This window comes from Apis laboriosa, unplaced genomic scaffold (genome assembly GCF_014066325.1).
Source record: "Apis laboriosa isolate Shangri-la unplaced genomic scaffold, ASM1406632v1 scaffold1_cov151, whole genome shotgun sequence".
In the NCBI taxonomy this organism is placed as follows: Eukaryota; Metazoa; Arthropoda; class Insecta; order Hymenoptera; family Apidae; genus Apis; species Apis laboriosa.
In genome coordinates this window covers 2,443,855-2,469,523 of record NW_025222279.1, presented here as the reverse complement: position 1 = coordinate 2,469,523, position 25,669 = coordinate 2,443,855, and the positions used below count along the sequence as shown (strand labels likewise).

The following is a 25,669-nucleotide window of genomic DNA, read 5'->3' as shown; positions in this document are numbered from 1 at the left end:
TTATCTATTTATATATTAATATTATTTAAAATTATAAATATATATTATTAAAATACATAATTTTTTAAACATTTCATTAAATTTTCAAAAATAAAATATTAAATATTAATTACAGTTACTATTAAGATTACTATTAAGATCATTAAAATAAGGAAAACTAAAATTACTTCCTTTCAAATTTTCTTCTATCCATTTATTAGCTATAGCATTAAGTTCTTCAGTGAACATATCCTTCCATCCATTATTTTGGCCTTTTCTAACAAATGTTCCTGATGTTATAATATCACATTTTTTTAATTCTGATAAATTTACCATTGGATTGTTTCGAAAATTTTTAATATTTAAATAATCTTCTACTTTTTTTATTTCCTCCTCAGTATAATTTTTTCCAAGAAATTTAGCAATTTTTTTAATTGCTTTTGAAAAATCCTATTATAAAAAAGATTCAAAAATATAAAAAATATATTAATGATAGAAATTTCAAAAATTAAGCTTTCAAATATTTAACTTACATATTGCATTTCTTCATAAAACATGAATAAAACATTTGGATGATTTCTATGTGTCCATGCTTCCTTCAAATGTTCCCAATAGGGACTCCATGGTGCTAAACAATTTTAATATTTTATAAAATTTTTTTTATTTTTTTTATTAATATTTAATATGAATACTTTAAAACTTATTTAATAAAACTCACTAAGATTATTTTGGAAGTAATACCAAAATGTTGTAAAATCACCTATATATCCTTGGGTTTTAATTGCTTTATTTAGATAATACCATGAAACAGCAACATCTTTTGGATTTCTTGCAATATATATTATCTTGAATCAGAAAATGTGATTTTTGAATAAAATTATATAATGAAAAATAATAATATAAGTTATTTTTGTAAATATAAATTTATTATAAATCTACCTTACAACCACTTTCTAAAATGTTGGGTAATAAACTAAATGGAAAATGTGATTTTATAAACCTCTTAGAAGGTATTTTTTCTAAGATATCATATCCTGGCTGTGCAATTTTTTTACATAATTTTTCTTTATCTTTATCTCCTTTATTTAGTTCTAAAAATTCACGCGTTACCTCAGGATGATTGAACATGCTAAATCTACAAATAATATTTATAATGATAATAGATCTTTTACATAAAGCAAATATTTTGTAATATAACAAACAGAGTGTTCAACTAGATAAAAATTTGAAAATATAAAAAATTCTTCACATCAAATTAAAAAAATCAAAATAAAAAAATTATATTTTTGATTTTGTTTTTTAATTATTAATAACTAAAAATGAATATACAGCAGCTTAAATAACAGGAAGCACAGTCATCTTCAAATTATAGTATTTAATTTTACTTTCTTTTTTATATTTTGTATAAGATAAGTTGATATTTATTTGTCATTAAATAAATCATTATTCCTAATTATTTTATATTCGTTCGAATAGAGAGATTTCTTCGTATCTAAAGATATTTTTATCAACCTTTATTTATGAATAACAATTGAAAAATATAGCCAAAAATAAATTTTGTTCATTTTTAATTTTTTAAATAATAACTTTAAAATCATTTTTTAAATTTTAGACGAAAATTTGAATTTTTTTCCTGTATCTATAGACGAATATTTTGTATATGTAATTTATACGATTTTAGATTTTAATTATTGAAAATATTAATAAATAGTTTCACATACTTTACAATATTATTAATGTTTTATTCCGTTCTATTTCCTTTTCTAATAATATAATTATATGTTATTTGCATGCAATTTTGATCATAGATTATTATTAACAAATAAGTTATATAATTTTTAATGAATGATATACTCACATAATTATTAGTCGTAATATTACATAAATTATAATTGATTTATTTATAAATATTATATTATATATATGCATTATTATATTATTAATTATTGTTTATAATCCATAATAAATTTTTAAAATCGTTATATCATTGACAAAAATTAATTTTTATATATATCTTTAATTAAAATTTTTTATTTAATTTAATTTGATTTTATAATTTTAATTATACTTACTCAAGAAATGGAAATCGTTCGGTTAAAAGTTCTGTCCTTGCTCTTTTAAAATCTAAATCATTTGATAATAACCAGACTAATTCTTGAGTCCATGTTGTACCTACAAAAAAAAATTTTTTTAATTATTTAAAAACGAATAATTAACTTTATTGTTATTGCTAATATTTATACATGAAAAAATGTCGATAATCGTAATAATCGAATTGTATCGATTGTACCTGTACTATTCAAAGTTTTAAATCTTTATTATTGCTGATCTTTTAAATAAATAATAATAAATTCTTTTATAGTTTAACGAAAAAATATATAAAATATAATGTATATAACATAAATATTAAGTGTTAATATAATAAAATTGAGTTAAAAATAAAAATTAATTTCATTATCGTTAATAACAAAACATATTTTAAAAACATATTACTTACCGGATCTAGGATAAGATAAAACCCAAATATCATCTGGTCTAGCCTTAAAGTTATAAAATCCTTTACCTTCTATTGTATATTTGTGAGGGAAAAACCATTTTTTTGCACCTACAAGCACCCAACCTGTTCTCTCACCCTTAAATATTTTTAACATTTTTTTTGTATTTTCTTTGTTCAAATATTCATATTTTGGTGGTTCAAGAGTCATCCTTGTGTATTTTAATCTATAAAATAAATTTATGTCAAGAAAATATAAAAATTCAATAATAATATTATAATAAATAAAACAATATTATTTGATATTCATAATTATTCATGATTAATATTTTTTGAATTATCAAATGTAAAAAAATCATCAAAAAAAAAACAAAAAATATGGTAAAAAACATACAAAAAGTTAAAAATATTTATCATAAAATAATAATATTTTATAAAAAATATTTTTTGAATTCTTATAAATATAAAATACTAGTATATTTCATTGTATAGATTATTAATAATCCACTTATTTCAAAAAACATTCGACTACATAAAAATTTATAAGTACAAAATATTCTTTACTATTTAGCTTTTAATTGTAAAAATAAATTTAAATATTAGTTATTTAAATTTAAATATAACGAAACGGTATAATGATATAATTTATAAAAAATATAAAATATAAAAAATATTAAATTATTTTTTTTTCAATCCGTATGGATTGATTATGATTAATTGAGTAGTAAGAATATGAATATGAATTATTAAAAAAAAAGAAAATTTTATTATTTTAAAATAAGTTTTATCATGAAACAATGTATATATATATATTAATAAGTATTTCAATTGATAATTTAAATTGATTAAAAATAAACAAATTTTATACTATATGTTAGAAAAGATTATTATCTTCGTTATAAGTCACAGTTATCTTCGTTAAATCATAATTTATATTGCAATATTTTTTTTTAAATTTATTTGAAGAATTAAAATAAATAAATTAATAATATCAATTTAAAGAAATAATATATTATCTTTCATTTAAAAATTAAATATAATTACTTATTCATTACTTATTAATATTAATATTATTAAAAAGTATTAAATTGATGTAAATTTTTTTACAAGTAAAAAAATTATATCTAATAAAAAACGATGCTCACACAACGAAGAAGAATGTGTAACTGTCAGAAATCGGAATAAATGTCGCTTTTAAATGAAACCTGAAGTATTCAGGTTAACAAACTTTCACCAAACATTATAATAATTTCTCGATTATCCGATCTCTCAAAACAAAAAGCGATTACCAATGATTTTTTGATAAATCTAATATACTTCTAATAAACCTGATATCTCTATTAGATCAGATTTCGTTTCTATTTTTCTTATTTGTTTTAATTTTGATTGTTTTTTGATTGTGAATTTGATAAATTTCATTATAAAAATTAAAAATTACAAATATATATATATAATATATATATAATATAAAACTACAAATGCTATTTGAAGAATATTAGTAAATTTATTCAAACTTTATTGAAACAATTTTCATAAATTACATTTTTAAAATATGAATATTAAAATACAATTTAAGTGAAGTCTTTATTTTTTAATTCTTCATTTGGTTTAAATGGCAAGTATTGTACTTATTTTAAGAAATTAAATGATAAAAATTATAATAATCACGATTGAAATTTTAATATTACATCGAAATTTTTGTTCCCATGTGAAATAAATTTTTAAGGCCTAATTATTTTAAATAGGAACTTCTAGTTATAAAGTTAAATACATATCAATTATCAGTCTTATCTCTTTTTTATAAGTAAATAAGCGTAAGAGTATTTTATTTCACCTTGATGAAACTCTGTTCTAATATGTAAAAAGGTAATAAATTTATAATAGCAAGGTGTTTTCTTTGGTTATATTTGAAGTTTTCATCAAGGCAAGATAACTCCTTAAATAAAAATCGAAATACATGATTATCAAACAAATAATGATTTAGATAATATTAATTAAATTATCATTCATGCATATCGATTTTTATATACTATAGTTTATTTAATTTATAGATAAATTTGAAAAAATTTAACATATTTTGTTAATAAAATATCGCATAATATTAAACCTTATTAATTAAAAAGTAGTATTGTTAAAAGTAGTAGTATTATAATTAAAACCTTAGCTTAATAAATTGTATGGAATGATTATTTAAATATATCAAATATAAATTCTAAATATTATTAAATAATGAACTCTATTAAGAGTAACAATTTAAAAAAATTATTTAGTTTTGTAATTATATGAATATTTCTTATATTGGTTATAAGATATTTAATGATAATGTCTTATAAGATATTTAATGATGAAATTTTCTTATATTGATTCATATAAAAAATTGTTAATAATTAATAATTTTCTGGTCCTAAAATATTTTCAAAAACTAACAACTTTTCATTTTCTGAAATTAATTTATCATTGTTATCTGTGATCTTAATTACATTTTTTTCAAAAGAATTTGTAATATGATCTGGACTCATTTTATTATTTGTTGGTTTAATGCAAGAGATATTTAATCCTAATTTGCAGAGATTTATTACAGTCTTTTGTTTTTCTTCTACAGTCTTTACTAATATCTTATCATTCTCATTTTTGAGAGGAACTTGAGATATTGAATTTGTCACATTTCCATTCTTCAATTCTGCAGTTAATTCTGCTATATTATTAAACGATATAGTTCTTTCTCTTTTACTTAAAAGATTTTTTAGATTTGGATTTGCCAAAAATGGTTTGCATCGTTTAGTATGTATTTTCATATTGTCTTGCCGATTAAAAGGCTTATCACATCCAGGACAATGGAATCTATGAATAAGATATAAGATATAATTAAATATTGATGTTAAAAGCTATTAAAATGCTATTAAAATATTATTAAAAAACTTTACCTAATATTACTGTGCACTGCCATATGAGCAGCTAAATGAGATTGTTGACCAAATGATTTTTCACAAATATTACATTTATATTTTCTAATACCTTCGTGCTTTAAAAGATGTTCTTTTAATATTTGGCTAGTCTTATATACATTTGGGCAAAGAGTACATTTAAATCTTGCAGCAGCATGAACCTATGAAGAAAATTTAGTTTTGTAATCATATTTTTAATTAGTAATTAATTATATATATTATTTAAATTATATAGCAAAGCAAGTATTACATTCTGATGATTATGCAAAGCTTTTCTAGACTTGACGTGTTTACCACAGATATTACAAACATAATCTTGCATATGAATGTTCTTGTAATGTGTTTTTAATGCTTCTGCATTAGATAAATAAGCAGAACACAATTTACACATAACAGCTTTGTCCTTATTGTGTACAATCATATGTGCACGTAATCTACTTCTTGAATAAAACTCTTTACCGCAAATTTTACAACTAATGTCCTATAATAATTAAAGAAGAATAAATAAAATGATAAATATCCATTATTTAATATATTACAGGATTTTTTTGGCAATACCTTTAATGGCTTATGAGTAGCATTATGATAACTTAATATTTGTCTACTGGAACTTGCAAAATCACAAAGCTTGCATTTATATGGACGGGCTCCTGTATGAGTATTAATATGTTCTTCTAATAAAATAGCAGTTACATATCGCTTTTCACAAAGATGGCACGCAAATGGTTTAATCTTTAAATGACTTTTTCTGATATGGCAACGAACATTACTAACAGTAACTGTGGCAAAATCACAAGCTTTACATTGATAGGGCTTCATTTGTAAATGTCCCCAAATATGAACCTATAATATTTTAATATAATTATTTCATTACATATTTAAATAATTTTCTATTTTCAATTAAAATAATTTTTAAATTTACCTGACATTTATCCATTCTAAGGTAAAAAGTACCACAAATATTGCAACGTATGTTTTTTTTATTAATTATTGTTATATTTTTTTGTACTTCTTCTGAGTTTACAATCGACATGTCGACTGTATAATAACTTTCAATAGTTCGTTTTTGTTCATCACTTATCAATTCGGAAATTTTGCCAAATGATCTATTTTTACTCTGATTTTTATTAAAACTATTTTGACTTAATTGTTGAGGCAATGAACATTCATTAAGATTACATTCTAACTCAGTTTTAGTATTTTGATCTGTTACATTAATTGTATTATTTAATTTTGTAGAATCTTGCATTATTTTTAAATTTGTCACATCTTTAAATTGTGAAGACTTTATAATAGTTACTCGATTTTTTTCTGTGAATATTTTTGATTGTTGATTATTATTATCGGAAGAAATTCTTATATCAGGATATTTAATAATACTTTGTTCTGATATCAAATTCGTTTCAATATTTTTAATATTTTCAATTTTTTCCATTAATACACATGTTAAATCTGTTTTTTCTTGATCTACTTTTGACTTTTGATTTTGTATTTGATTAAGAACTAGTTGATTCAATTGTCTAGAAGTTTCTGCTTCCCCTTTCTCTTGTTTTACATTAATCGATATCGCTTTATTTTTTTCAGAATTCTTTTCTGTATCTTTCAAATTATTAGATCTTATTGAATTTTTATCATCAGATTCAATTATAGTTAGTTTATTAATCATTGTATCAGTTTTATTACCTTTGGTGTAATTTGCATTCATTGATGTATTTACTGACATCTGTTCAGCTTCTGTTTGTTTAACTTGTGGTTTAGATGTGATTGTAGCATTATTATTTATACTATTAGACTTAGTAGTTGTACAAATAGCACGCAAACAATATCTTTTGTATTCATTATTAATATTATCTCTTTTTTTATCACTTAAATGATTTTGAATCTTTTTTTTGTAGTTTGTTGTTAAACTTACTTCTTTCATTTTTTCTAATTTACTTTTTCGTCCTCTTTTACGTTGTATAGGTTGATTTAAATTTATATTAACATTTGTTTCATTTATTTGAGATGTATTTAAGTCATTTGTTGATTTTGTTATGTAATTTATATTTTTTTCCAAAATATTTTCTTTTAAATTATACATATTCTCTTTTAAATTATTAACATTATGTTGATCATTTTTTGATATATTTTCATGTGAAATTACATTTTTTATTATAGATTGATTTTTAGAAATTATATTGGTTAATTGTGTTTGTGTAATCAAATGAACATTATCAATAGAAATATTATTATCTATGTGATCATCATTTTCCTCTTTATTTTCAGTTCTGTATAATGTATTATTTTCAGACAGATAATTTTTTGATTTTTTTAAATTATCGGGTGATAAAACTTTTGCTTTCCATTTAATTTCATTTACAAATGGAACATCGTTTTCTTTATCTGATTCTGTTTCATTAATAGAATCTTGCAGTAATTTCTCATTTATTATATTTTGATTTTGGCTCTGAAAACAAAATATTTTAAATATCATCACTCACATAAAAAATATAATAAAATATTTTTAATCTTTCAAAAATAAATATAAAAAATATAAAAATTTCTAAATTATTGTAATTATATTATATATACTATATTATACATATATTATAATTTAATTTATATATATTATATTATACATTATATTATAATTTAATTTATATATAACATACATATTATAATTTTGCAAAAGATATTTTGATAACATAATTGAACTTAGTAAAAATTTTAAAATCATATTAAATAAATAAACATAATAAATAAATTAATTCTTTATAATAATAATAAATTCTTTATGATTATCGTTATTTTTTATTCAATTGTTAATTTTAGAATTATTTTGAATTTATTTCAAATAATAATTTTAAAATATCTTTTAATAAGATTTTTATATTATATCAAGTATCAAAATTATATTGTAATTAAAAATAAGAATAATCATAAAGAAAATATGTAAATTATTTTATAATTATTTTCTTTAACAATGAATAAAAAAATCTATTTATCTAATTATTATATTTATATATAAATAAAAATAACAAATTATTATATATATATTATAATTATTAGTATTATAAGTATTATAATATATATATCTTACAGTTTTTAAAAATTCCTTTTGCGTAAGATGACAACGCTCGTAAAAATCGCATAGAAATTCCAGTGTGCCCAAACATCGTATACAAACAACTTGTGGCAATCCATCATTCTCTTTTACCTGAAACAACAAAAAAACTTCTGTGTCCAAAGAATGAACGTTCTTATAAACAACATAAAATTTCATTCTCAAATATAAAATATAAAGTGATATTTCAATTATTTTTTAATAATGTTAATACGAATCATTTATCTTAATTTAAATAAAAGGCCTAGGTTTAAATAAATTTAAATTAAATAATAACATATTTTTATTATTTAAGAATTCTACAGAGACATTATTGATATTAAAACAAACCTTGTTGAACCATATTATTTTATGTACATGCAAGATAAATATGAATTACATGTAAGATAAATAAAAAATGGAATGGAAAAAATAAAAGTAAAAATCAAATAATTAGCGGTCCCAAAAATATCGTACCTTTATTCAGAAAAATTGTAGAATCCTTAAACAAATATATGCTTTTTTCTTTATTATTGGAAAATCGTTATATATGCTAATTCATACTGCACTTTAATGATGTTTATTTAAAAGTATATATATATGTATATATATATACATAATATACATACTTTATCCGATATATTTATTACCTCTTAGAAAAGTAAACTGTTTTAATAAAATTTCTTGTACAAAATAAGAATTATTGCTTATCACTTATCTAAGAATGTAAATATTATAGATATAATATACTTCGCACGATTTTAATTTCTCATAGGAACAATTTGTTCCGAAGAAAGATAATAATCGTTTATGTAATATATAATTTTTTGTGCTCATACGTTGGAAAGATAAATAAGACACCACTTTATAAAAAGAAAATTTAAATACTTTATAGATTTACATTGAATATGTTGAAATATTATTTAATATTTCGATGATTTCTCATTAAAGACGATGATTCTCATTAATTTCGTTCTATATACTATATATATTATATTCTATTAGTATTAAATTCTAAATAAAAATAATGAAAAAATTTATATTCATTATTTTTAAAAATTTTTTTAAATCCTTAATTACTACTTTATAATTTCTTTTAAAATATTCAGTATAGTTTATAATTCATATTATAATTCATATTGAGCACAAAAAATTATAATTTTTTGTTTCCTTTTTAAAAAGATCAATATTGCACGTGATACATATTCAAAGAATCATCAACGCTTTTTTCATTCTTTAATATTTTTGTGTAATATATGAATAGCATAAAATCGATCAAGGCACTTACGATACAATTCTGTTTTTTATCGTAAATCACATATGTTTTCTTATATAATTTATTGTATACATTATCTTCGTAGCTAAATATTTTTGTTATTTTTAATAATATAAGATCTATCGATTAAAATTTGTATCTAAAGACTTTTATTGTTAATCAAAAATAATGTTTTTTATAAAATTTTAATTTTTTGCATTCTATTTCACTGAATCTCTTCATCAATATATATATAATATGAAAAATAGAATCGAAAATAGAGTAAAATATACTTTGCACATTATATTATGTAAAAGTTTTTTTATAAACAATTATGTAAAAATATATAGAAAAATTTTTTCTTTATTTTTATATATTTTTTAGTTAGAAGTTTTGATTTTGGAAGCCCTATTCATATACAATTTTTTTCATGAATTAAATTTTCCTAGAAAGTTAACTGTGCAATAAACATACAAATTTTTTATAATAATATATCCAATAATATTTTTGATTTTCCTAATTGATCATTTTTTCTATTGTGTTATCGCAATGTTTTGTCATGTTTCGCAGTTTGTCTTTATTACAGCTTTGGTAAATTCTAATCAATAGCATTTCACGTGCAAAAATATTTTCTAATGTAATGTATATAAATGGAAAAAATACTTAAATGATATCAGTACTCTCTTAAATGCATTTCTACGTTATGTACAAAACCGCGACTAATATAATATAAAAAAAAATACGAGCGACAAGAGGAAGAGAGTAAATTGACTGATTAGTATTGCTCATTCATTCATTTGATATTATATATTGCTCCAAAATTTAAAAGAATTATTAGTAATTCATGATTAATAGCTAATTTTCTCGTGATTAAACAAATATTTACTTTTAAATCTTGCAGCAATATTTTACAATCACTTAAAAACGCATTGAATAGATATCGCTTGAATAAGATTAAAAATTAAAGAAACATTTCTTTGAAAAGTTCTAAACTGATTTAAATTAATTTTAAACTGCATCTATACTATATAACAAAAAACATATGACTTATTATTACTGAAAGAAATGTCATAACAATATATATATGTATATATAATTTCATTAAGTAAGATGTTATATGTATAGGAAACGAAAAAATAAAAAAATATTCTGACAACTAAATCTTTAAATGATAGTAACAAAATGCCGAAAAAGTTGTAGATACGGAGATATTATTTTTAAAAAATACATCAATACAAGAAACATAATCAATCTAATAATTTTTGAATAATATGTGAACTTAAAAAAAAACTAAAATAAAAAACAAGACAATAAGTACTAAAACTAAATAAAAACAGATTTGAAATAGATATATAAATTGATGATGATGTTGAATTAGATATGGAAATGGACTATGAAGATAATGATTTACATGAAAAAGAAATAATTTTGAGATAATCAATAGAATTGAATTGACAGATTAAAAAATTAATCAAATGAAATTGTATTGCTAAGATAAGAATTAATTCATACAATGCAATGAATAACTGTGAAGGAAAAGACAAAAACATCGTTGAAAAAATGCAACGCTATCGCCAACATAAAAATATAAAAGATTAGAAAAATTCATATAACTTATAACTTTTATAAAATGTAAATGTATTCGTTTTCGATACAATTTCGGATCTTTATTGTATTATTGGAGTTAAAAATTTCAAAAAAAAATTCTATTTAACTTATGTTTACATTATATTGTAATTGATGGCAATGCGTTATATGATACAATCTCTTATTTTGATCTTAATCTCTACCGATATTTGACTAATTCGTTGTATATATAATATGAAAAATATAACATTATCCTTTCAGTTTTTCTAATCAATCATATAACATTGCTATATAATATATTTTGTTATATAGCATAGACACAACTTTACAAAAATATCAGAGCTATTTCAGTACTATTACTTTTCATTAGACGTAGTAGAAGCTACCTCGCCACTAAAAGTGTTTTTTTGTTTGCTATTATTAGTTATTTTTTCTTCAAAGTGTCTTTTTCTATGTACCTTCATGTTATCACGCCTATTAAACTTTCGCCCACACTCCGGACAAGCGTGCTCTTTTTCACCGTGCACGTGCCGATGTGCAGCCAGATGACTAGCTTGAGCGAATCTTGCACCACACTTTTGGCAGATATGTTTCCTCAGCCCTTCGTGTTTTGATAGATGTTCATTTAGGAATGCTTTGGATGCATATCTATTATTACAAACATTGCATACGAATGGCTTAGGATTTGAATGCTGTAATACGTGAGCCTTATATTTGGACGCGACTTTGAACGTTTTATTGCAAACTTCACAAGTATATGTAGTTGCATGACGCGTTTTAATATGTTCATTCAAAACTGAAAGACTTGAATAAAGATTGTAACAAAATCGACATCTAAAATTGCGACGATTTTTTAAATGTACACTAGCTATGTGACTTAATAATCTCGTACGATACGGAAATACTTTGCCACAATATTCGCATGCTAAGTTCTGTGGAGGTAAATGTGATTTCATATGAAGTTGTAACGATACTTTATGATGGTAACTTTGACCGCAATCTGTACAAGAATAAGGTCTCACACCTTTATGTACATTATCGTGTTCCATTAAATAGAACTTTGACTTGAATCTCTTTGGACATTTTGGACATTGTATTGGTCTCGGATTAGTATGTGTGCATCGAATATGTTTCATGACATCAGACTTACATACAAATTTAGCGTTGCATAGAATACATGTGTATTGTTTAATACCAAGATGTGTTTTCACGTGAACCATACATTTGTCTTTGCGTTCATAAAATTTACGACACAATTTACAAGAATAACCATTTTGATTATTTGTAACGACGTGTTCAACGTTATCATCGACACGAATTTCTTCCCCATCAATCTTGAAAAGTTCCTTCGGGTTTTGAGAAGCTTGCCATTTTTGCTCAAATTCAGCGGAATCTTCTAATTTTGTCGAATTACCGTTTTTCAGACTACTGTCGATAATTGTGTTTATTATACTATTAACTTCTACACAACTTTGATTTTGTAAAAGACCAACTATAGCCTTATCAACCAAACAGGAACCTTGATCTGGAAATACTCGTGCTCGAGCAGTAGCTATATCATCACTTTCCTTTTTACATAATTCTACAGTAAAACTAATATCTTCAATATCGCTGCTTTGATTTCTAGATTCTTTCACAGAAACTTCAATATTTGGAGAATTTGACACAATACTGAGAAGTTTATTTAATGCTGATGTTGGAATTTGAATAGTATGTGGATCTTGCTGTTTTCCAGTCAATTTTTCACTATTTTCCTTAGAACAACTACGTGGACTAACAGTTAATTCTGTGGTAGTATTATCATGACTTCTAAGTCTATTTGCAATTGGTGTATCAGTAGCTGTTTCATTTGTAACAGTTTCTATACTTTGTCTACTTCTAAGCCATCGTGTAGGAGTTGTCTCACATTTCTGAATTTGGACATTCTCAGTATTTTTTTCACTCGTATTTTGAATATTAGTTTGATCTTTGGAAGTTTCTTCATTGCCTTTTACTTGTTGATTCTTCGTATTTTTTTGAATTTTTGTAGTTGTTCTTAGAACATGCTGATCTACTTTTTGAATGTCCTCATCATTTGAAGAATTAAGATTTATATTGGTGTCATTGTTGTTGTTGTATGTTGATGTACTTGGTGTAACTTCAGTCTTTACTTCAGCCTAAAGATAGATTGAAATAAAAATAAAAGTGGGTACTAGAAATTGATTAATTTTATTAAAGCAAATGAATTCAATCTGGTATTTATAGTACATATTTTTTATTATATAATATATATTATTTATTATATACATATACTATATATTCAATAAAATGTGTACAATTTTCCTTATTATTTCTGAAATTTTCTATGAACTAAAATACCAGATGATATCTTTTTATATATATAATTAATATATATAATTTAAAATTCAAAAAAAGAAATGAGCTGTTCTGGTAGCATCATAGATGAGCGGTAGAGCTATGCATTAAATTTAAATATAAACTTACAATCTCTGTTAAGGATGGTAGAATGTATCGATCGCGTAACACTTGTTGGGTGCGAAGACACTCCTCTTGGAAGTCGCAAACAAATTCGAGTTTGCCCAGACATTGAACACAGATCGCCTTGGGCAGAGGATCCCTTTCATCTATCTGCGATTCAAACAAAATATCTAAATACTAAATATATGTGATTTTAAAAATCTTAATTGAAAATCTGATTCTATATAATTTTTAATTGAAATGGAAAACTATAGTGTTTTATTAAAAGAAAATTATGAATATTATAATTCAAACCCTACCGCTCTGTAGATACACCATTCTGAAAATTCTTATAATCTAATACCCACTCTAATACATTTCTAATTTCAATATTTATAATCATAATTATAATACAATATTTATAATTATTTACAAATATTTAATAATAAAACTTAATTTTTATATAAACATTAAATATTAAATTAACAATTTTTTCTCATATTTATATAAATTTTTAAAAGAAATATTAAAAAATTAATATTTTAAAAATCAAATTAATTTCTTCATTAATCAAATTGAAAAAGGAAATATTTATAAAATATAAAATTCTTAACAAAATTTTAAATAAAATGTAATTATAGTATAAGGAATATCAACATTTAATATCAAATGTTTAGATATAAATTAAATATATAGATTTATAAATAAATAAAAATAATCACTCTTATATACTATATAATTGCACATACAAGTATAAAATATTACATATTTATAAATATATTATACATGCTTAAATTATACAATTAATTTACATACAAAAAAATTTATTCAGTTTCTTTAAGTTTAATTTAAATTACATCTTTTGTTCCTCACAATTTTATATAAAATAAATACATAAATAAACAGTGAGATATAAGAAATGAACTTAATATTAATATGGATTTCATATTATAATAAAATTAAGAAAATCAAACTTTTTTTAAAAAATATAATGCAACAAGAACAAAAAAATAAGATATTTTTTTCTTTACGTGCTCTACGCCCCTCCGGCCATTTTTCTAACCCCCTCCTTTAACTACAATTGGGGCCCGGACCCCACGACACACCTTTTATATTGTACTTACCAGAATGTTGATTCTTGTATGAATTTTTAAGCCTAAAAATCGTTTTGTGCCTTCTTCACCAAACACATCAATGTATATACTCTCACATTGACCGCAAAGTCGACAAATTTGAGCTTCTCCCTCCCCTAACTCCATTTTTGTTTACGTTGAAGGCTGCCTGAATACGCTTTCGACTACTTGCACACTGAAAATCTAGCATGGAACCGGTGCTAGCGTACTTTCTATTAGATCCCCGTACATTAGATGTTCGTTTCAATAATATCACGATTCTTAAATTCAACTTCTTCTCGAAAAAATAAACATAAAGAAACTAAACAAAAGACAAAATTCTAACGATAGCGTTACTACTTGCTCGCTGGCACGGGGATGTAGTCGCGTTCGAGTCAGACCAACATACATTCACTTCCCCCGCACTATTGTACGAATTTTGACCAATCGACGATGTCTTTTTCGCATTATAGATTTACTGTATTCAGGATTGGTTGTTGCTGTCGCGCTACATGCTTGAAGCATTATATATAGATTACTAGATTGACAAAGTAATTGATAATTTTGACTTTTTTCACATATGATTTTTCATGTTTTTTCTTTTCCTATTTTAGTGTTTTAATAATAATTAATTTTAATATTGCACATTTATTATCTATTAATGTTTTTAAATTGTAATAATATTTTATAATTATTTATAAATATATTAATTTATAATATATAATATATGATATATAATATGATAATAATTGCAATAATTCTATTTTTTTTTATTTCGTATAATATATAATAATGTTTCTATTTTTTTATTTTTTTATTAATTTTTTTTTTTTTTTTTTTTTTGGTGTATAATAAGAGAAAATAAATATATGAAATTCTTATATCAAGACGATATTGTTTTTATGAAATTAAATTTCATGGAATTGAATAACGTAAAAAAATATAAATTTTAATTATTAAAAGAGTTAGAAGAATAAAATAAGATTTATTATACAAGTATAATTACTGTGTATACTTTATAGGGAAATTTTCAGCTGTTTAAACTTTTGTATTGTACTAATGATATTTTCTGGTTAGTTTATAGAAGAGGTTAAATAATATTTAATGACAGAAAAATATAATTGTTTCTTTATTTATAAAAAATTTCGTGAAAAATGGTTAAAAATGTACAAAATTAAAATTGGTTAAAAATGTTAAAATAATTTATTTAATATTGATTACATATATATTTATATAATTATTAACAGTTTTCATCAACGTATTTACAAGTGTTAATTTATTTTATACTTCAACCGTAAGTAGCGGATTTATGATCAATTTTTTTTAAATAATTAATAAAGAACATTTCAAGTTTTTTATATTGTTTAAGGAGCAGTTTCATATTTTGTTTATAAAATATATTATTTATAAAATATAAATGTTAACATTTAGAATGATATATTAAAAAAGTATTAATCTTAAAATGAGTACTTTGAACAACTCTGTTATAATTTGTAATGTATCTCCAAAGTCAACAAAGAAAAAAACCCCTTTAGGAATAAAAAAGTCAAGAAAAAATGTAAAACGAACATTCTATGAAAGACCATTAAAGTATATTCAATTAAGGTAATAAAAAAAAAAAATAAATTTATTCAGAGTGTCAAATTTTCCAAAATTTACTAGCATATTCTATGAATAAAAATAAAAAAAAATATTTTATAATCATAAATATCATATTTAAATGTTATAATAATATTATAAAATAACTATGGATTAATATCTTGTTCAATAACACATAAAAATAGATTACCAGTTCAACTTAGTTTTAACATAAATCATATTATCTATAATGATCGGCAAAGTAAATATTATTTGTATAAATATATTAAATATAATTGGCAATATTAATTTATATTGAACAAAAGATTATTGTTATTTTTGTTATAATTTTTCAAAACAATCTATATTCAATAATATTCTTTTTTATTTTTACTCATAAAAAAGAGATAAAGTTTTGTGGAAAAATTTATGATGTAAAAAAAAAAAATGTAATGCGAATAAAATCATATATAATATAAATAAAAAATATAAAAATTCCTTGTATAGCAACAAAAAAAAAGAACAAACGCAAACATTAAAAAAATTAATTCGTAAAACTAAACAGATCACAAGAAATAAAAAAAATATTTCTTCGACAAAAGAAAAATCTTTACAAGATACCATAATTATTTTAAGTGATAATGAAAGTGAATCAAATAACAAAGCAGATGAAAATAATTGTAAAAAAAAAAAAAAAACAAAAAAGAGATCTTTAAGTATATTAATAAATGAAAAGCAAAATACACAAAGTAATTCAAATGAAATTTTAAATCAAACAAAAACTGAAATAGAAAGACCTCCAAGAAAAAGAAAAAAAAAAAATATTGTTGCATTATTAGAAAATAATTCATCTTGTCTTTTAATATCTGATACAGAAGATTCAGAAATTACAACTGTAGATTTAGATGATGAAAACAGAGGTAAAAAATTTATTATAAAACAAATATATTATTTTATTATAATTTAATTTTTATAGTTCCAGTCTCAGATTATGTAACTCAAGGATCAGATGACATTGTTGTAGTATGGTCATCTACGGGAACTCCTCCATCTATAGATCAAGAAAAAATAAGAACTATAGATCAAGAGAAGAATGATAGAATTTTTATGATAGATAGTACTCCAGATCCAAAGAATCTTAGTTGTTTAGAATGTGATGAGGAAATAATATCACAGCAAAATAAAAAAAATATTCAAGAAAATGATGCACAAAATGAAGAAAAAAAAGAAGATGAAATTGAAAATCCTAATTATCTACCTTTCAGTAAAAGTGGTTTGAAACTTCCTAAACCTCATAATATAAGTAAAAATATTATAATGAGTAAACCAAAAACACCTCAAAGATTAAGGAATCTTAGACGACGAATATTGAATTATTCTATATCTAATACATCTACTACATCTACTATATCTAGTACATCTGCTACATTTACTAAATATCCTACATCTACTACTATATCTACTACACTTACTAAGTACACTAAATTTACTACACCTACTACATTTAATAAATATACTACATCTACTACATCTACCAGATGTACAGTACCAATTCTATACAATCCTCAAACTGCATTTGCATTTAAAACAAATAACATTGGATCCAGATTTGAACTATATAGATCTGAATTATCTACAGTTGGATCATCTACACAACCATGTAATAAATTAAGGGAAATAGTAATTGATGGCAACAATATAGCTATGGCGTATGATAATCTTAACTTTTTAGTGAATATATTTAATTTATTTATTTTAATCACATATATAACATAAGTTTAATATTTTAGGCATAAAAATGGTAAAACATTTTCAGAAGAAGGAATTATGATAGTTGCAAATTATTTCAGACAAAGAGGCCATATTGTGAAAGTATTTGTACCATTATATAGGAGATCAACAAACCATCCATTACTTGAAAAGATGTATGCAGATGGAATAGTAATTTTTACACCAAGTCGTTTTATCGGTGGTAAACGGATAACTCCTTACGATGATCGGTAAATTTATGTTTTCTTAATAACATGAACTATTTTAATTTATATAATAATATTTTTATTATTTCTAGATTTATATTAGAATATGCAACAATGTGTGGAGGTATTGTAGTTTCTTTAGATCAATATAGAGATTTATATAATGAAAAACCAGAATGGCGCGAAACAATCGAAAAACGATTATTAACTCCAACATTTGTAGGAAATTATGTTATGTTTCCTGAAGATCCTTTAGGTAGAAATGGTCCTAAGCTTCAAGAATTTCTAAGGTATTGAATGTAAAAAGGTAAAAAAGAATATTTTATGAAGAAATTTCTTTTATTAATAAGTTAAGTATACTCATTGTAAATATATAAATATGTATATTCATATATGTTTAGTATATACATGAGTATACAAAATTTTCGATAAAAAATGTTTTCACAAATTTTTTTTAATTGTTTAATTACTTAATTACAATTACTTAATAATAAATTATAGTAATTCATATACACCAAAGTGTTATATAGTTAGTAATATAAGTAAAAAATATTTAAAGAATTTAATTAAAAAAATAGTAGTATTTTTTTGATCATGAAAATATTACATGTTACATTTCTTAAGTTTCAATTCACCTTTTATAAGTGCTAAGTGCCTGAGTATATATGTATATATGTATATATGTATATATGTGTATATATATATATATATATATATATATATATATATATATAGATAATATAAGGAATGACAGTATCATAATGAAAAAACTTTCTTGTTTCTAACTATTCATACATTTATATTTAATGTATAAAAATAATTTAATATTTAAATAAGAAATAATTATAAACATAATATTTTTTTTAGAAAATTAAAAAAAGTAAAATTACAAAAATATAAAAAATTACTTTAATATGAATTATTAGGAAAAAATACTTTAAGTTATAAATATTTGTTGTACATATATCCATTTGTTTAAACAGTGTTATTTTTTTGTGAATACAAATTTAAATCAATATTAATTTCTTTTCTACTTGTTTGATTAGAAAATTCAAAATTATTAAATAAAAGAACTTTTGATAAAATATACATATAACAGATTAAATTCAAATATTAATTATCCACAAAAAATTAATTATTTTTTAATAATGTAGAATTCCATGTGGGTTTCCAACACCATTTCCGAGATTTACGAATATTATCCATATTTTCTTGCGCTGTTTCACGCGCTAATCGTTGCATCGGATTTTTATCATCTGAATTATACTTTGAATTTAATAATACTGTTTCATGTTGAAAAGCAGACATTACATCTAGAAAAAATTATTTTATATGTTTATTATTATTCTATATATATTTTATATAAGAATTCAATTATATAATAAGCAACAATTACTCGCTTTAGCAAATAATTTTTCTAAAACATATTGATCATCTTCAATTGATGAAGATTTAGATTCTTTTGTTAGCGAACATCCAAGACGTCGTCCAATTAAATGTGAGATACGTTCTCCTTCAAATAAAGCTGAAGCAGTATGATTTTCTGATATTGAACTTTTCTTATTTTTTTTTTTATAATGCGTCTTATTTAATTTTAAAGATGCATTCTTATTTTCATTATCTAAAATCATTTGATTATTTTTATATGAAACTTTGATTATATTGGAATCACTTTGTACAATAGTTTCATTTTTTTTAATATTAGAATTTGACTTGTTTGTTAAAACATAATTTTCATTTTCTAGTTTATCAATCATATTATCCGTATTGTGTTCAGTATTTTTTATAATTTTATTCTCCATAGTTTTGTTATTATCATTTTTTTGATTTTCAGAAAAGAGTATATTTTCATTTTTGATGATTTGTTTTGTTAAATTATTTTTACATATTTTAATATCTTGATCAACATTATTATTATAGCAACTTGAAGAACAATTATTGTCTGAAGCAGCTGTTATTTGTATTGCAGATGTATACTTTGAGACATTTTGACTTATATTTTTGCTAAGTTTGGTTGCCATTTTTTGCATTTTTTCAATTTTATTAGATGAAAATTTATTAATCGAAGGAATTAATCTAGATTCTTGAAATAATTTATCAGACTCACTAGAATGACCATCTATAGATTCATTGAAATTAAAAAGTTCAACTAAATCATTAGTTTTAAATAATCTACGTTGTCGTGGATCTTCTAAGACTTTATTTGAAAGAAGTATTTTAAATATTTGTCTGTGATAAATCTGAAACAAAATAGAATTTTTTTACAGGAATAACATTTTTATTAAAATAAATAAATAAATGTTTGAGAATGTTTATTTATAATTGTTAATTTTTAATAAAAAAATGTTTAGCAAAAGGAAAAATTATTATTTTACCTTTTCTTCAATAGTACCAGCAGTAATAAGTCTATAGATAGTGACATTTTTATTTTGTCCAATTCTCCATGCACGTTCTCTTGCTTGAGCATCAGTTGCTGGATTCCAGTCTGGATCATAAATAACTACCCGATTTGCTCCTGTTAAATTTACTCCTAAACCTCCAACACGTGTAGTTAATAGGAAAATAAAATATGATGAATCCTAAAAAATTTTAAATTATAAAATTAACTAACTTAAAATATTAATAAACTATATTTATTATTTATTAATATATATACTCTATTAAACGAACGAATTGTTTCTTGTCGATGTGACATAGGAGTAGTTCCATCCATTCTTAAATAAGTGTATTGTTCACTTTGTACCAAAGATTCTAAAACATGCATCATCTGTAAATCAAAAATAGTCATAAATTATTTTTTAATTTGTTTTTTTTAATGAATAATTATATAATTTATTTACTTGTCTTCCTTGAGTAAAAAGAAGTACTCTATGTCCTTGTTTCTTCCAAATTTTAAGAAGAGATCGAACTACTATCATTTTGCCAGAATGTTTCCAGTATCCAAATTTCTCCAATGTTTTATCTGATATATCAATGTCTTCATCAGAATCCTAAATAAAAGTTTAATTAAATATGAAATGAATAATATATATAATATTGCAATATATGATATAAAATTCAAATTTTACAATTGGACTGGTGTAAACATATAAATCAGGATGGTTACATATTTTTCTGAGCGCTGATAATGCTATTAAAAGACGAGCTCTATATTTTCCATTTTCTATATTATTTTTTTCATGTAAAATGAAATTAATATCTGTAGAACGTAAATATTTTTTATATAGCTTCTTTTGTTCTTCCGTTAAACTACAAAACAGAATCTAAGAAAAAATATACATGAATTAAAAATAATAAATTATGAAGTATTATGAAAAATAATGTAACATATTATAAACCTGTTCATTTTTTTCTGGTAAACTAACATGATGTTGTACATCATTTTTTGTTCTTCGGAGCATATATGGTGTAATAGCATCTCTAAGCATCATAGCAACTTGAAGTGCTGTAGCTTCCTGAAGAGGTGTAGCATTAGCATATCCTCCTCGCGTTATAGGACCTGCACAATGCTCTAGAAATGCAGGTAAAGTTCCTAACTTTCCTGGTAGAATAAAATCAAAAAGAGACCACAGTTCTTTTAAAGAATTTTGCATAGGACTACCAGTTAATAAAAGTCGATGTGGTGTAGAAAACTCCTTTACTGCTTTACTGACCTGCAATAATGTAATCTTGAACTTTCATAATTAAAGTTAAATTGAACATAATAAATTACCTTTGCTTGTGGATTTCTTATTTTATGACCTTCATCAAGTATAACATAATGCCATTGATTGGATACAAGTAAGTCTTTATGTTTAAGCATACCAGAATAAGAAGTAATTATTATACCACCAGATTTTAATGAATGTATCAAATATTCCAAATTACCTACAAATATTTATTAATAATATAAAAGTAATAAATAAGATTATATTTTATATATATAATATTATTCTTACCATTATAAGTTCCAGATTGATGTAAAACAACTATTCTAAGAATGGGCCACCATTCATGAAAATGTTTTACCCATTGTTCCATTAATGTAGCTGGACAAATAACGATAGTTGGTCCTAATCCTCTGAATCTGTGAATAAGTATTTATTATTAATTAAATATTATGAATTTATATAATTATTATAAACATATATTATTGTATAATATATATTATTATAAACAATAAGAAAAATACTAATGCAAATTTTATGCAATATTAATTAAAGTTTTTATTTTATGTTTTTTATTTCGATACAAAAGACTACACTTCAAATGTTGATGCATGAATTTTTGAGGTAATATTTTTGCATTTTTATGAAAAATTTTATTTAGTCAGAATTTATATATTGAATTTATATGTTGAATTCTGTAAATAATTTTAAAGAGAAAACCATTCAGGAATGATATTTAATGATTCTGAATTTGTAATTAATAAATAAAATATTGCAAAAATAAAAATAGTAGTTGGTAAGTAAAAATTATTTACCTTCCACCATCAGATAATAATTCACTACAATCTAATCCTGCAAGAAATGCAATTACTTGAACAGTCTTTCCCAAACCCATTTCATCACCTAATAATCCTCCTAAATTACGAAGATGCAATTCCCATAACCATTGTACAGAAATTTTCTGATATCTAAAAAAATTAATCATATTTATTAATATATAAATTTATATATAATTATATATATTATAATATATATAATATATATATTATAATATTAATTCTTAATTAATTATATATATTTTTATATTATATAAAATAATTATTATTATAATTATTCATACTTATATAATTTTTTCCATATAAATTGCGGAATCTTAAACAAATTATCTATTTTATGTAATGATTCATCCTTTGGATAACCATTTTTTTCTACCCTTTGTTTATATATTTGTTCATCACCATCATCCAAAACTAAAATTCACATAATTTTCTATTGATAAAAATTATATATTACAATGAATAGTTTTAATACATCATAATATATACCTCTTTTTGTGTGAATAGATTTTGTAAAAGATTTCCTTTTTTTACATGATGATCCTTCATCTTTTATAAAATTAAAAAAAAAAGTCATTATACATTTTATTTATAAAAAGAATTTAATAAAAAAAACTAATTTTTAAAATATTTATTATTAAATTTTGAATTGAATTAGTAATAATATTCACCTGATTCAATTTGTTCATCACTTGGTACATATTCACTTCCTGAATCACTTGTCACATCTATATATTTATTGTTTGTTGTATTTTCAACTGATTTTTTTTTAGTATTATCTGTGGATATTTTGCAAGGAACTAATATACGTTTAGAATGCTTAGTTTCTTTCGTAGAATTCTCAATGTGAGATTTTATTTCATAATTAACATCATTGTTTTCATTTAAATTTTTTGTTATTTTAAATTCAGAAATTAACTTCCTTTTATTGATATTGAACTTTATTTTCTTTAAAGTTCTGCATTTTTTAAAGTTAGTATTTGATAATTTTGGTTTTTTAGTTGACACTACATGATTAATGTTATGTTTAAATATTTTTGAATTTTCTTTCAATTGCTTTTTTTGTTTAGCAAGTTCAGCTTGTTGTTGAAGATATTTCTCAAGATTAAGTAAACAAGAAGATTTATTAAATGTTCTAAAAAAATAATTTTAAATTTAATTTTTATTATTTTTTCTTGTAAAATTGTTATATTATTATCATACCCTTTAGTTATTGTTAAGTTAGATTGTTTTTCAATTGCTGTAAATGGTGTAATTTCTGCAGTTAAAACTTGTTTTTTTAATTCTTTTTGTTTTGAATAATTTATAATATTATTTTTATTAATATATAATTCTGCATTCCTTCTTGTATATATATTTGATTTCATGAAGTCATCTATTTCTTTTGATACTTGATGAAGAATGCTTTCTTCACTTTTAACAGATAAAATCTTAAAAATATATATTTATTATTATTATTAATAAGAGTAAAAAATAAATTTTATGTTATATATTATATGTAAGAATATGCATTCAACTTTCTTAAATATAAAAATTATAAAATTTTTATATGTTATTTTAAATAAAATATAAATATAGAATATAAATTAAACAGGAAAATTTATAAAAAATATACTGTTTTTATAAAAATTTTGAAATATTAGTATTAAATTCTATAGCCTAACCTTTTTCATTAAATTGTTATCCATATTTTCATTTACATGTATATCATTTAATATTTCATTATTAAAAACTTGCTTTTGATCATTATTCTCCATGATTATGATCAAATATCTTCATATCATAATAATAATATTTATGATAAACAATGATCAAAAACATTATGAAATTAGAAAAATATAAAATTTTAAAATATATTTTATTATATAAATTTGCATTATATTATATACATATATATATATATATATATATATATATATATATATATATCACAGTTATACATTAATTTCACTTAAAAAATAACCTTTTTTTTAAATTGCATAATGTGATTCTATAAATTTATATATTTATATATTTATCATATATTATATATTTATTATATCATACATTATATATTTATCATATCTAATTTTATTGACATTTTAAATTATTTTTGATAGAAATATTATAACATAAGCATTAAAATTAGTCTTTTTATTAAATTAAAAATATAAAAATAATATATAGAATTTACTTAATTAGTAAATTCTCATGTAGTAAATATGAATTAAATAGAAATCATAAAAAACAAATATATATGTATATAAAATGTTTATAAAAATTTGAAACACCTTTAGAAAATTAATTCTAAATATCGAAATAAAAGTAAAAGTTGACGTATAAAAATGTCAAACTGATATTTTTTACATTAGCAATTTAATTTCGCACAAAATAAAGTAAAATTTAGAAGATAGAATGAAACATCTCACAATCAGCTGATTGGTTTGCAGTACCGTAGCATAATATCACAATTGTCATTTACATAGCCGAGCGTCCTAACAAAAAATTAAAAAAAAATATATTCATATTATTTGAGATACACAACTCTATTAAAATTTTGCAACATAAAATTTGAAAGTAAATTTATTAATATATTATTTATTTTATATATAATATATTATTATTAACTTACTTAATATTAAATATGCAAAATGTTTAGTATTTTTTATTTTATATATTTAAACTAATATAAGTAATTATTATAAATATTTAAACTAATATAACGTGTATTTATTATGAGTA

The 25,669-nt window shown here is 21.7% G+C and overlaps 3 protein-coding genes across 3 annotated transcripts; 1 reads left to right on the top strand and 2 right to left on the bottom strand.

Moving 5' to 3' along the window:
• Nucleotides 1-40: 40 nt before the first annotated feature.
• LOC122712349 (sulfotransferase 1E1-like) lies at nt 41-5,060 on the bottom strand. The gene is made up of 7 exons (XM_043931921.1): nt 4,954-5,060; nt 2,477-2,700; nt 2,052-2,151; nt 919-1,114; nt 698-824; nt 513-607; nt 41-429 (listed from the first exon to the last, which is right to left on the bottom strand). The coding sequence occupies exons 2-7, from the start codon at nt 2,682-2,684 to the stop codon at nt 106-108; spliced, it is 1,050 nt and encodes a 349-aa protein (XP_043787856.1). The 5' UTR covers nt 2,685-2,700; nt 4,954-5,060; the 3' UTR covers nt 41-105.
• On the bottom strand, nt 4,891-25,269 carry LOC122712354 (the record flags this gene model as incomplete). Its single annotated transcript, XM_043931925.1, has 26 exons — nt 25,219-25,269; nt 24,613-24,721; nt 24,152-24,378; nt 23,620-24,083; nt 23,438-23,497; nt 23,233-23,362; nt 22,928-23,080; nt 22,404-22,531; nt 22,178-22,332; nt 21,804-22,118; nt 21,534-21,728; nt 21,306-21,455; nt 21,122-21,232; nt 20,841-21,044; nt 19,862-20,705; nt 19,605-19,778; nt 17,881-18,020; nt 14,924-15,061; nt 13,827-13,970; nt 11,801-13,498; nt 8,498-8,614; nt 6,341-7,864; nt 5,977-6,261; nt 5,669-5,899; nt 5,398-5,579; nt 4,891-5,314 (listed from the first exon to the last, which is right to left on the bottom strand). Coding segments are annotated over exons 2-26 (8,286 nt in total), but the record flags the coding sequence as incomplete, so codon positions are not given.
• LOC122712347 (NEDD4-binding protein 1-like) lies at nt 16,353-19,089 on the top strand. Its single transcript, XM_043931918.1, has 5 exons — nt 16,353-16,516; nt 16,997-17,409; nt 17,466-18,198; nt 18,280-18,489; nt 18,558-19,089. Exons 1-5 carry the CDS (start codon nt 16,374-16,376, stop codon nt 18,760-18,762), a joined length of 1,704 nt encoding a protein of 567 aa, XP_043787853.1. The 5' UTR covers nt 16,353-16,373; the 3' UTR covers nt 18,763-19,089.
• Nucleotides 25,270-25,669: the final 400 nt, after the last annotated feature.